At 34.7% G+C, this 14,468-nt stretch overlaps 1 protein-coding gene and 1 pseudogene across 2 annotated transcripts in view; both read right to left on the bottom strand.

The window, feature by feature from the left end:
• ANTXR2 (ANTXR cell adhesion molecule 2) overlaps positions 1–14,468 on the bottom strand; it is a 158,466-nt gene that overhangs the window by 134,877 nt on the left and 9,121 nt on the right. For both annotated transcript variants that reach the window (XM_033214316.1, XM_033214314.1), the window contains exons 4-7: positions 6,182–6,263; positions 5,611–5,718; positions 5,395–5,463; positions 4,511–4,591 (exon numbers count right to left, since the gene is read on the bottom strand). In XM_033214316.1, coding sequence (XP_033070207.1) covers positions 4,511–4,591; positions 5,395–5,463; positions 5,611–5,718; positions 6,182–6,263 — 340 coding nt within the window. The remainder of the gene's footprint in view (positions 1–4,510; positions 4,592–5,394; positions 5,464–5,610; positions 5,719–6,181; positions 6,264–14,468) is intronic.
• LOC117086572 lies at positions 7,330–7,432 on the bottom strand (annotated as a pseudogene).

The following is a 14,468-nucleotide window of genomic DNA, read 5'->3' as shown; positions in this document are numbered from 1 at the left end:
AGTCAGGGACAGAATGCACAAGTTACTTTTGACTCCTCTCTCTCTCTCGAACCCTATAGCAAGTGAGCTCTCAAGTCCTACTAATATTTTAATGCTTCCCAGATTTAACGTTTTACTTCCAGTTTCACTGCCCATACTAATAGTAACAACTAACATTTGACAGCTAACATTTGTCATGTCCCTCGGAGCCCAGCTCAACAACAGTCAAAGATTTTATACCTGGAGGTTTAGCCCCACCCTGTTCCTGACATGATTCTTGCCAGAATAAAGAGGTTATTAGGTGCTTCCCTCATGATCCTTGACCTAGTTTCATTGCGAAAGACAGGATCCCAGTGCCAAGAATAATCCCTAAGGAACTATGATGATCCATTGTTTCTTTCAAGACTACTGAGTTTCTTCTCTGAATTTCTAATTAGTACTATAAGTCCCACCACAGGAATTGTGTCTCTCCTCTGAATGTGGGGTCCAGAAATTCTACATAGCTTTTGTCGTGGGAATACTGAATTTTGTTTCCAAGTTGTTAGCTAGGTCCTGATCCTAAGGCTTGAGGATTTAGTACCAGAGCACATCCACATGCTTGACTTTGTGTGCTACACTATCTAAAAATCCTTGCTGTCATGACTCACATGCTAAATTTGATCCTTTTACATGTCAGTGCCATGTCCTTTTGTACCTAAGACTTTATTCAAGTAGACTAGGGGTCAGCTCTCTCAGTGGACTGCTCTAAAGAAGGATCAGGAGCCCCATCACTAGCCCCGGGTTAGTTTCCTGCCATGCCTAGCTTTCTACCAAATGTTTTAAAGCCAAGCCCTTCTGACTTAGGTCATTCTCAATTGTTACCTCATTTAATTTAAAAAAACAAAACAATGAAATGGAAATCACTATTCCCATTTGACTAAGGGTTTTAAAACTCAGAGAAATTACATTACAGGACATACCCCAGGTTACTTGGCGAGACAGAGTTGGAATTCACACCCAGGTTTTCCTACTCCCAACTTCATTTTGTCTCCACTATGTTGGGCTTCCTTTCACTGTGTCTCACAGGATAACGGCCAAGGACTTATAACACATCATCATCTTCCAAATCATCTTGTACATTATTATAAGAGTACTCTTCCTAAACCTGCATGGCCATTATATAAATCCCATGCTCTAAATTAATCTTCCATAATTTCCTACTTATTTATGAAATAAGAGTCTATTCTCAAAACAAGTATGTGAAAGTCTCCATAATCTGGATCCAGGAGACCTGTCAATGTTTGTCCCCCATACCCTCTATGATCCTAGTCGAACCACACTTCAGTCTACACCTCAGCTACTCAGCCCAGATAGTTCTTGAAGTTCTGTGCTCTTTGTTTCTGATTAAGTCTATCCCAATTGTCAGAGTCAAGTTCAAATTTCACAATGAAAGGCCTCCCATAACTTCATATAACTAAACCTATCCTGTCTTTATGTCACCTTACACTACAGTCACATTGGCATTCAACACCAATTGCGTTATAAGATTATTTTTTATCCCCTAGGGTGACTCTCTGAAATTTTCCTCCTCTAAATGTCCACAACACTTTGTAAATCTTTCAGGGGACTGCCACACTCCAAACCTCAAATAATCATTAATTTCAAGCCCCTTTAGAGAGAATATGTCTTATTTAAGTTTACATCCCTTCTTCTAACCTTAGCACAATGCCTTAAGAATAGTAAGGGCTCAGTAAATAAACTAATGAAAGAATGAGCTCATTGAAGAAAAAAAGGAGAAAAAGAAGAAATGTTTTCTTCCAGCATATACTTGAGATATTGAATTATAAACCTTCATATGCAACTAGCTAAGATTGGAAATTACATCAACATTCCCCCAAAATGTTACATACCATGTTTGCCTGAACAGAAATCTAACAATACTAAAACAATGCATTTTCCCCAAAATTAAAATAGAACGTTTAAAATGATTTTCTGAATCAAATACATGTTAGAGGAGGCATTAAAATTTTAACACGCAGGATATTCATAACAAAGGCCTTTTTCAGTCCCTTGATTCTTGAGTTGTAAAAGACAGAACTACTACAGTGTTTCTTCTTTATTTTTAACCACAATGAAGAAAGGCTCCAAAATAAAACTTCCTTAATCTTTGCTATTAAGAAATTAATTCTAGACAAATGATGTCTTAACAATATATGATATCTTACACATTAAGGGGACCAGACCATCTTGGTCATTGGATTTTAGAGGGGACAGAGAACAAACAAAACAATAAAAACCATGTTGTAGATTTTTTTCAAGGATTAACTTCAAACAAATTAATGCACTGACAATGAGACTGGATGTATTTTAAAAACAACTAGCTGGAAAAAATTTATTTTTTATTCCTTCTATTGACTTAGCTTTACATAAATACATTCCACAGTATAATTTCACCCATTAGCTTGATAAATCATAAAGAACAGAGTATAGTCTCTTCTATCTCTCCTAACCCTGTGATAGAAACACTATATTGGTTTTAAAGATCAAATATGTATATTTTAAAAATCAGATGGTACTGTGCAATTATAAAGTACAATTCAAATTTAAGGCAAAATTATAGTTTTTGTATACTATGAGGGATGGAGCAATCTTTGCCCTTGAAGATACATGAAAGCTTACATTGCCTTTAATTTCTACAAAGTGGGCAAAAATCTCAAACTATCATCACATTGATAAAAATCTCAACCATTAATGAAACCAGGTTTGGCTGTAATGGCTCCTTCTTTCTACCTGCCAACTCTGCCAGATACTACAGGGTTTCCCCAAAAGGTGACTTTTCTAAGAATAATTTACTCTTCCCTTTGTGAGCACATAGCTGAAATTTAACTGTATCGACATGAAAACTATACCCATGTTTTCCCTCCAAACAACACTCAAGAGATTTTCTTGGCAAATTGTGGCTAAAATAATGCAAATTTTCCTAATTTCGTGCAAAATCTTTCAACATAACTGAAGCTAAAGTCCATCAAGAACTTTAGGCAAAATGGCCATACTTAGAAATGACATTCTAAAGGTTCCCTAATAAATATAGAAGAATTAAGTGTATCAAACAAACATAATAAAACAATGATACGATGTCTTCTGGAACTCAGCTACGAATTCCTTGAAGGGGAAATCTATAGTTATTACCCATAAAGATAGAGCTTTGGAAACCTAATCCATCATCTGGGTAATTCTGAGCTAAACCTTTTACATATAAAAAAATAAATTCCAAAGGAATAGCCCAGAGAGGTCCTTTCTCCTTCCCAGTATAACTATAAAAATCATTACAAATCACAGAGCAAAATTAAATTCTATTTAAAATACAATCCACTGATTTGTTTATTTAGAGGGTGCAATTATCCTCCTTTTTACTTTGTCAGTACTGTATCCTGTATTTTAAAACTTAAATCACAGTTGTATCAGTTTTACTTATCCTGAATTCAGCTATAAAATTATTTACTATTTTTTACACTGCAATTTTTCCCGAAAACCTAAACACAACAATATATGTAAACTACAAAATAATTGAATCTCTGTTCCATTCTGCACTTACATTTGGTTTGTCCACAAGACGTACGGATATGTGATGGAACCAAATTATGTTTTCTCTGAAAAGCTCCATTAATTTTTTTAAAAGCCTACATGCTACTAAAAACAAATTCAATAAATCTTACTTTGTGTTTCTAAAAAACATGATCTCTAAAGAGAAATTTTAAATCCCAGAACCAAATGTTAGAAGAAACTGATATTTTTCCCCCAAAGATTTTTTTTAATGCTTTGGCTTGGAGAATATATATTATTCACTTCCATTTTAGGATGGTGTTTACCAAAATATCATAAATACTTAATAGCAACTGTTCCTAGTGCTTGTAGCAAAAGGCAGTAAAATGAAACATAAACCTCAGCTATGAAAGCCCAGGAGTTTTGCTTTGCATTTCATCACTCTCCTTCCCCAAACCCTGTTTAGGATAGCCCAGATTCTAATGATCACCAGAGACAGCACAACTGAATTCCAAACAGAAATATTATGTGCTCTAGTGAAACTATTAATCATTTAAATGGAAAGAACAACAAATGCAGTCAAATAGCCACCAGTTCAAGTTGCCTGACTGATATAGTTAACAGACACTATATTTGGAGAAGGGAGTTATCACACATTTCATTCCAAATTTTTATTTTAAATTTCTCCTATAAAACCTATGAAACTTTCAGGATATTAAGGCAGTTAACTCCATAATCAAAGTGTGAACGTGTCTGAAACTTAAAATCTTAAACTTGAAACCACAAACCCAGTCTCACAGAGCCCAACATGCAAGAATTAATACCAAATGTCAGTTACAAACAAAATTCAGATCTTTAGAATTACACTCTTTGCAATACTAAACAAATCTCTTTCTTAACCTCTTTCCTCTAGATAATGACCACCTGCACTGGATATTAAGATTATTTCTTATAGTTTAAAAAAATATACAAAATTATGAGCCCTTCCTGCTCCCAGGGAAATACTCACAGAATTAATTATTCCTTTAAGAGCCTGAAATCCACCTTTGACAGGGAAAACTTGCTCCTTGGAATCAGCAATTCTCTCAAGCTTTAGAAACAAGAGGAAGACTTGATTAAGGAATGGCTGATACATACAACAATTTATAAGCTTCATTACATTTCAGTTATGTTCATCTGAAAAATTACTCCACAGGATTAATTTACCAGTGTGATCTGTGTTCAAGGCCAGGAATTGAAGGTGATGATACTAGTGTTACTCTAAATGTATTACCACAAAATGAATTGAGATCAGGCAAAGTATCTTTAAGTTGACCCCAAGTGCAATTTCACAACAGTGCAGAACTCTAATAGCTGTCAACAGCATAAGACTCAGGAGTCTAAGCCATGCTCATGCAAAAATTTAAATGTAAAATAACTTCGCGAGTGAAACATTTTCAAATATATAAACCTTCAAATCTCAAGAAAAAAATGGTTTTGTAAGAAACATGATCAGACTTCCATTAGATGGACTTCTGAAATTCCTGCATACCTTGAGAGTCAAATTTTAAATAAAATAGAAATTCTAACATTAGAATGACTATATAATATATATATAATAACATTTCATCAGTTGAGTTAAAAAGAAATATGTGTATCATTTCAGGCCAAATGTTTATCTTATATTAGTTTACCAAACCAAACAATTGAGAGATTTAAACTTTCATTTTCAGTAACAAAACCTATTAAAATTCTTACATTATTAAGGTAGAACTCAAAACCTACAGCCACTTCTATAAAAAATCTTTAACAATTGACCAGTGTCACAATGTCATCAGTGAAAAGAATTTGTTAAACTATCCTTAAGACAATTATGTGGTTTAGATTAAAGTTTGCAGATCTCTTGTAACTCACCTGAGCTTGTTCAAAATCAAGGACACCAACACAATAAACACTAGCCCCAAGTGACCTGGATATCTTTGCCTATGGAGATCGAGGAAGGAAAGAGAGAGAAAAAAAGAGAGAGAGGGGAGAGGGAGAAAGTGAATTATTCAAATATCAAGCTATACATTCTGAGACACACAGCAATGTACAGCGGGGTGTAGAGAACAGTCTCAGTTCAATACTCACCTCTTTCTCTGCATATGATGGCACCAGACCGTCCAACTTGCCATCTGTCAGAGCAATTATGATACTGGAGGTTTTCAAGCCTCCTGCTTTCTGAATTTGTTCATTCGCCTGAAAATGAAGAATAATTATCCAACTCACAATTTAATTTTAACTTTTAACCAGCATGTTCCATCAAGCTGAATTTGTAAGTCTGACAAAATCAAAATATTACTGGCTAGCTTTTAAAACAGGGTAATTTGTGTTAACTATTTTATTTGAAATATGCATATATTCACATTACAGAGTAGTTACTATTGGGTTTAAATTATATAGATTTTTAACTGTGACTGCTTAATCTTAATATAACCACAAGAGCACGAGGGAAATGGAAACTTCCTTAAAAAGCAAAATGCCATCTTAATTTTTCTCATCACCAGAGTAAATAAAGATCTCATCTCTAGAACAACTAAAAGCACTTTAAAAACTTTAAGATAAATATGTAATGAGGTTATTGAGCTTTGCTAGAGGGTTATATTTCACCACAGAATAAGAAAGCATTCTCTCCCATACTTACAAATATAAAAGAACTTACTAGCTTTAGTCCTTCATGGATATATGTCTCTCCTACTGGATTAACATGTTTTAAATCCTCCAAGCCTTTACTGATTTTGCCTCTGAAAGTAATATTAAATAAAAGAAAAAATGAGCAAAGAGCAAAGATAACAATAAACACTTCTTGGAAAACATGGCAGTATTGTTAACTAAGCTTTCTTCAGTAGGAAGCAGAGGAAAGAACATGGGCTTTGAAGGCAGACAACTTCCTATACTTTTTGTCATTTTAGTAAGTATTTAATAACTTCTGTATATTATCTACCAAAAATAGGCACTGATGTGCTAACAATGTCTTGAAAAAGCTTAGCATATTCTAGGCCTTCTGAGCTGAGATCAGATATCTTCAATCACTCTTGTTTTCCTAAAAGGAGTAAAACATACCTTCCCTCATCCACAAAAATACAAGAATTGAGTAGCTCAGCTTCAATGACAAAGCATTTCTGAAACACTCACTCCATCTCCCTAAAAGTGGGAAATTTTCCTTGTTATCTGCGAATTGCTAAAGCACGTTATTTAGCCCTTACTTACAGAAATTAACATTTTTTCTTACTGTCTCCCAGAGTCGCAGGTCTCATGATTTATCTGCTTTTGTGATACCTTCTCACCCACACAGACACCTGCACATTCCCTTGAACACAGTAGGTACTTAACACATATTTCATGAATGAATGAAAAAATAAGTTGATGGACAGATAGATGGATGAATGCATGGATAGATGGATGAATTAGAAGGTAATGAATTCTTGGAAGAGACACTATGAATGAAAACAATCCAAAACTATAGAATAATTTCTTTCATGAACGAAATTATTGGAATAGACACTATGAATGAAAACAACTAAAAACTATAGAATAATTTCTTTCATCATGACTAATTCACTATCCCAACTGAGTTTGTCCAAGTGGGGTATGACTACAATATTATTAAGAGCTATTTTATGTGTATGAGTTAAGGGAAGACCCAATTTTTAGAGTTTTTAAAATACAGATTTGAAACCTCCTCGAAAATAAATAAAACCACTTATCTTAAGAGATAAGTAAAATAATGTGGCAAAATTATCCAAACTAAATTCAAAACTTGTTTTATAATCAATTTAAAAGATCAGAAAAGATCTTAAGATACTGTTTTAAGACTTTTTCAAGATAAGCAAAAAAAAAAAAAAAAAATGCCTTTTTAAACTTGTGAGAATGGATACTACACTTGATCTTAGCCAAAAGGCTGAGAAGTGATAAGAAGTGCATTTTAAAATTCTTGAAATGATAAACTGAATTATAAAATTTTAAATAACACATGAAGGGTACTCACTCTTATTGAGGATGACAGATGAAGGAGATTAAGTATAAGAAGTATCATCTTAACATCAAGGAACTTACTAGGGCCATCCACAACATTTTATATGTATAGGTATATGTGTGTATACGTTTATATTACATGCTGTTACAAAATGTCGAAAAAATTCAAAACATTTTGTCATGTGGCAATATTGTGTTTCAAATAATTGAAATAAATAATCCATTTACCAGAGCCTTATACATGTTTTAAAAGTAACTTCTTGATTGTATTTTTATATCGCAATAAAAAATATCACCAGGCAAGTTTTCCATGTCATAAAGTTTCCAGGAAACAGAAGACAATGTTCAAGGTATGACCCTAATCCTTCTCTTTCCTGGTTCACTCATCTCTATTAACTCTTATTAATTATCTTTTTAAATACTTGGTTTAAAGTCCACCTATTCTGAACCTTTCTTTAAGTTCATGACACTCTTTTTTTCTGAGTCACCTCAAGCCTTCTAGTCACACTCATATTCATGTTTTACCACGATAAAAAAGTTCTCTCCTAAAAACATTCAACTTTCTAATAAATTAACTAATTTAACTTAATTTAAATATTCACTTTTCAACTACGCTGAAAGTTTACCTTAGGCTATTACCATGTCTTTTATTTATGATGTATTCCCCTGCTCTGTACTTATTATAATGCCATTTGCAAATTAAGTGTTCAATAAATTTTTCAATATACCATAAAACAATTATAATTCCAAAGATGATAGCATAAGTTATGTAATTCATAAGCTTGTTTTATCTAAAATATTTATGTTTGATAGCTACAGAAACAACTTGAAATTGATTCTGTCTGAATGCAGATAAAAGTCAAATATTTGGTGCTTCTCAGAAATGAGTGGCAGTATGTCCTCAAGCATTAATGTTTGCTGCCAAAAAGTGAAATGCAAGTTTACACAAACAGATTTTACATAAGACAGACTTCTCCATTCAGTTCAAATCAGCTCACAATTGCTGCTGAGGCCCAGACAACACCAGCACAAGACTTTAAGCTAAAGGAACTTGCCAAACGTGGATTCAAGGGTTTTTTTGGTACAGGCAGGTATCTGCTAGCTTATTACACTGGAAGAGAGAGAGCACTTTGTGGTTTTTCTATCCATACCTATATCTGCACCATAAGATTCCAAGCTCTGCTTAATCCCATCATTACTTTTGCAGCCAGCTGCATGATCCTAAGAGGAAAGTGCCCCTTTTTCATAGCCAAGAAAAACACATGTGAGTCCTGGCCTTGTACTCCCTTCAGGGTAACTACCTGAAATCTGTCAGCCTCTTATCAATCAACAAGGTGTCACTTTAGAGGAAACAAAGGCCAAAACAATACAGGGAAGACAGATTTCAGACCCTCGAAGAATCCCAAGCAACTGAAAATAAATATTAAGTTTTTCAACTGGTAAACAGTTAAAGGGCAAGAAGCAAAATAATGTGGTAGGTTAAAAACAGAAATCATTCATCCACACTGTAATGTCAAAAAAAAAAAAAAGCCTCTAAATGAAAGCAAGGGAGAAAATGACTAAAATGTTAAGAAGAAGAAGAAAGGTTATGTTATAAAGATAAGTTCAACTCCTCGAATACAACATCTTAGAAGATCAGCTTCACTGAGTTTGGCTTTAAAGTTACGTCTTCAACTACACGGAAAAGCAATATTGAAACTACTTTGTATTTGTTGTGAAGCAGTTGTCAAGGATGTTGCTGTCATGACACGCATCATTCCCTATAACGTCTCAAAGCAGAAATTTATTTGTCACCCCTAAGTAGTTGCTATGTACTTCCTCTTTTCTGCACTTGACAACCATGCAAACTTATTTCTTGTACTGACTACTGGGGAAGCCCACAGTAAATTTCTTACTCATTCACACAATTCTGTTAAGTTCCTGTGGTTATCATAGTGTTTCATCCCCTTTTCCAAAATCTTAGCACTCTTCTTTTGATATTTTATTAATTTTCTGCAACACTATTAATTTCTATGCACCTCAAATACTTTTGTGAAAGAGACAGGAATTGAACAAACAAAATGTTATATTAAAGCCCTGGGTTTTTTTTAATTGAGAATCGGGGCACCAAATTCCATTATCAACTGGAGGGGAAAAGAGGAAGAGAAAGAGGAGACACACCAACACCATATATATATATGGTGTTTTCCTTGCTTTCATTTAGAGGCTTTATATATATTGGAGACAGGGTTTCACTCTGTCACCCAGGCTGGAGTGCACTGACACAGTCATAGCTCACTGCAACTTCAAATCCCTGGACTCAAGCAACCCTCCCACCTCAGTCTCCCAAATAGCAGAGATTACAGGCATATACCATCACACCAGGCTACTTTTAAATTTTCTGTAGAGATGCAGTCTCACTATATTGCTTAGGCTGGTCTTGAACTCCTGGTCTCAGGCAATCCTCTCATCTTGACCTTCCAAAGTGCTGGAATTACACACTTCAGCCACGATGTCCAGCCTTGGCTAATTTTTTAATGTATGAAATTTTCACTTTCAGCTCTGTTTGTATCTCCCTAATTTCTTTGCTGAGAAGAGCAGGGAAGGGAAGGAGAGGGGAAGAGAGGAGTGAGGAAGGGAAGGGAAAATAGCCACCACAACTGCCATGCACTATACTATATCAGTGACTTTTCTCTGAAACACTTTGGATGTGGAAGGTATGCATGGCATTATAACTAAAATAAAGATAGGCTGAAATCATGGTGTCATAAAATAGTTTGCAGAGAATCCTGAATTGACCAACTAACAAGGAAGCCATAATTTTATTTTCAGTATCTCCTAGTTTTTCTTTCTACAGTGTGTCTGTACAGTACTTGAACTTTCCAATGCACATCTTAACTTTCCAGATTTCAAAGCTCTTTCAGGATTTCAGTCAATGAGTCTATACTTATCTGTTGAGCATCTGTTATATGTGAACACTGTGTTTCTACACAGTGATGTGAGAATTCCTCGCACTCAGTCCAGGAGTCACTCACATAAAACTCTATAGATGCACTGTGGTTCTCCACCCTGGCTGCACCCTGGAATCATTTGAGGGGATTTTCGAAAACTCTTCTGGACTCTATTTGAAGAGATTCTACTTCACAGTTTTGTGATGGGTCAGGGTTATCACTGGCCTTTGAAAACTCCCCAGAGTATTCTAATGTGCTGCCAGGATTAAGAACCTCGGATCTAACCTAATTTTAAAACTTTCTTGTGTTATGGGAATGCATTTTGCATTACCTATTTTGCCAGTCATTGCTTCTGTGTAAGAGTTTTGGGTAAATAGGATAATCTCTTAAACCATGAATAGTTTCTGGGATGGTATGGATGAAGATGCACATGAGCTTATAGACAGAATAGAGATTAGTTCCAAGCTCAACCTTGTTTCTTCATTTATAAAATAGGAATATAAGTATCTCCCCCATGGGGGCCACTGTAAGGACTCATTACAGTATATTGTTATAAATGTACTATTTGGTTATTAGTTATGGTTGTTAATCTCTCACTGTGCCTAATTTATAACTTAAGTTTTATCATAGGTATGTATAGAAAAAAACACCACATATATAGGGTTTGGCACTACCTGTTGTTTCAGGCATCAACTGGGGTTCTTGGAACAGATCTCCTTCAGATAAGGGGAGTCTAGTGTACCCCAAAATTAGTGGTATCAGCAAAATTGATTGTTTCTCATGGCACTGTGCATTGAATGAGCAGTTCTCAGGCTTCACATGCTGCCAGTTGAGCCACTGGAATGGCTAGAAGCGGAATGTCTTCGCATGGTTAGCAAGTTGGTGCCAGTGCTGATACTGGCTATTGCCTAGGAGCTCAGCTAGGACTGTTGACCAGAGTCTTGATTCTCCTCCACATGGCTTCTCCACATGGCTAGGTTGGGCTTCTCCCTAGCATGGTGGTTTCAGAGTAGTCAAAGTTTTCACATGGCAGATGGTTTCCAAGAACACGATAGAGGAAACTACCATGCCTTAATAAATCTTAAGCCTGGAACTGAAACTGGTAGTTTCATGTTCATGTCTGCACATTCTACTGATTGAAGTAAATAAATCGCAGTCCTAGCCCCAGATTTTAAAAAGTAAAAAGTGTGTATGTGTGTGTGTGTGTGTACGCATGCGTGTGTGTGTGTGTGTATTCTATGCTTTATTGGAAGCCACCAAAGAAATAATCTACCACTAAAACAAAAAGACTCACACACTCATGTTGTCAAATGCCAATTTATATAATTGCAGGAATGCCATAGGTATTTATATCCTAAGTAAATTCTTTTCTTTACTCTCAATAGATTATTAGCCAGAGACTTAATGTGCTTGAAATAAACAGTAATTCCAAAACAAAATGTAGTAATACATAAGGATTTTATGATAATTAGCCAGTTACATAACATCCAATTGAAGTGTTTCTTTTAGGGTAAAATTTAATAAATTGAGTAGAATATGAAACAAAAATGTTCTCAAGATGTTATTTATGACTATACAAAATTACTAATCATTTATAATTCACTTAGAATTCACTTACAATTGTAATTTATCTGAGATATTGCATATGAAGAATTTAGTAAAATATTTAATATATAGTACCTGCTCAATAAACTTTGATACTTCTATTGTCTCCTTCCATTAATAAACCACAAAATTAACCCAAGTGAGAAAAATAGAGAAAAACTGTATTAAGAGAAATATATTCATTCACATATATCTGCTCTATTTAACTGTGTTACTATATACTACTGCACAACATACTACTTAACGGATGAAACTCTAACAAGTAATTTGTTCTCACTGAGTTCCTCAACTTAAAAATTGTTTAAAGGTTTCAAAGAGTGAAAGATTTTTCTAAAGATACACATTACTAATACATTCTATAATCCTGGGAACTAACGGGTTTTAGCAATATCTTACCATAGTTTATGTAAAAATATGCTTTTGTTTATTTAACATGTCATTCTAATGCCAACGTATGCCAAGGTTTCTGTGGTCCAGAGTCCAGACCAGCGAATCGAAGGTAGCAGTCATAGATCCAGAAATATCTGCTTACAAAATACCCTGTAGAATCCGAATTTTGTCAGAAGTGTTCTCCAATTTGGCCTGCACCTACCAAAGTGTGGTACTCAGTTCACACCTGAAGTTCAGGCCTGCTGCATTTTGCATATTTTTACTCCATTTTCCCACTCACTGCCTTACTAAATCATGAAAAATCGACCCCTGCATTTTACCACTTCCATATGCCAGGTCTGTCTCCCAGGCATGAGTAACAGTGTACTTAATTTTCTAGAACATACTCATAAAACAATGTGGGACTTCAGTGAAAGTGACCGCTAACATGTCCATCACTGGAATCTGAGTTACTCCCCTGCCTGGACCCCTCAGGGTTAGCACAAGGCGTGGCCAAAACAGACATTTCAAAACAGGACTAAATACTTCCCTAATGGAATTTTTTTTTTTAGCTAACCCAACTATTGTCTCATCTTTTCACCCCCTCATTAGTTTTTAAGAATAGAATAAATTTAGAGAATGACGATGTTTTTGAGTTGTGACAAATTCTGACAAATGTGAAACCTGGAGAAGGGGAACCTAGAGAGTGTGAGTACAGTGTGGTGGTGAAGTGCTCATGCTCAGAACAGGCCTGGGTGTAAACCCCGGCTCTAGCTGCTTAGCAGTGTCACTTTGAGCATAGTCCTTTGATTTCTTTAAACATCTATTCGAATCCTGGCACATCATGATGAAAATAAGGATGATGTCCACTGATAACTACCCAACCCCATGTTAGCCTTGGCCTCCTTCCTATCCAATCATCAAAACAACAAGAAAAGGAAAATGAAAAACTATCAATGAGAAAAAATTGAAAGGTAGTTGCAGATAGGTGATATAAGCAAAGAAATAAAAGTGAATTGATAAAGTTATAAATACCCATTGTGTTCTTCTTATGTGTCAGAACCATAGTTAGTCCTTCTCATGCATTATACACGTTTCCTTATCTCAAGATTGCTGTATGGTAGGAATAATTCACTCTTATTAACTGGCCCAGGAACTGGGCAGCAAGAGGTTAAGTAATTTGTCAGAAGTCACATAGCTAGTATGTAGCTCCTATGCCTGTTCCGCCTAAGGTCCAATCCCGGTCTTTTCATCAACAAAAAACCTTAGGACTCTCCATAGTAATGGTTGAATATGCTCTATTCCTGAATGCTTCTTGTTTCCAACCTGTGAATTCCATTTTGATTCCAAGATAGTAACATTAATTTCAGCATTTTTTTTAATAAATAATACATTTTTGTTGAAATAAAATCAAACCACATATATATATAAATTAAAATTGTGAAGGATTTTCCCACCTTCAATATCATACCTAAGACAGTGTCATTGTTAACAATTTGCTGTATGTTCTCTAGACTTCTTTTCATGCATTTTCAATCACATACACCCCCCCAACATATGAACAGTTAAGGATTTTGTTTTCCTTTTATTTTATAAAAATAAAGTCATACTGAGTGTCTGCAACTTGCTTTTACACTTAATATATCTCCTATAGATTTTCTTGAAAACATGTATTGATTTCTTAATAACTGCATAGTATTCCATCCTATGTATATGTTCTAATTTATAGTATCATCAATTGATAAGCATTTAGATTGAATACAGTTTTTCACTATTATGTACAATGCTGTAGTATCCGATTTTGTATATAGCCCTACCTTTCCATGCTAATGCTAGTATTTCAGTAGGACCTAGTCCCAAAAAGTAGACTTACTGATAGGAACCTTCTAGACTTTTATAGAAACTACCAAGTTTCCTCTAAAAAGAATGTAGCGATTAATAAGTTACTTACTATATATAAAGAACAATTTTTCCACAAGTAAAATTTTAATTCAGCTTTTAAGAAATTAGAAAAAAAATTTCTAATTAAGAAATTAGAGAAAATTAGAAAAAAAAATTCAAATAATAGAA

Source organism: Trachypithecus francoisi, unplaced genomic scaffold, assembly GCF_009764315.1.
Source record: "Trachypithecus francoisi isolate TF-2019V2 unplaced genomic scaffold, Tfra_2.0 Lachesis_group1, whole genome shotgun sequence".
In the NCBI taxonomy this organism is placed as follows: domain Eukaryota; kingdom Metazoa; phylum Chordata; class Mammalia; order Primates; family Cercopithecidae; genus Trachypithecus; species Trachypithecus francoisi.
This window is presented reverse-complemented; position numbering and strand designations above follow the sequence as displayed.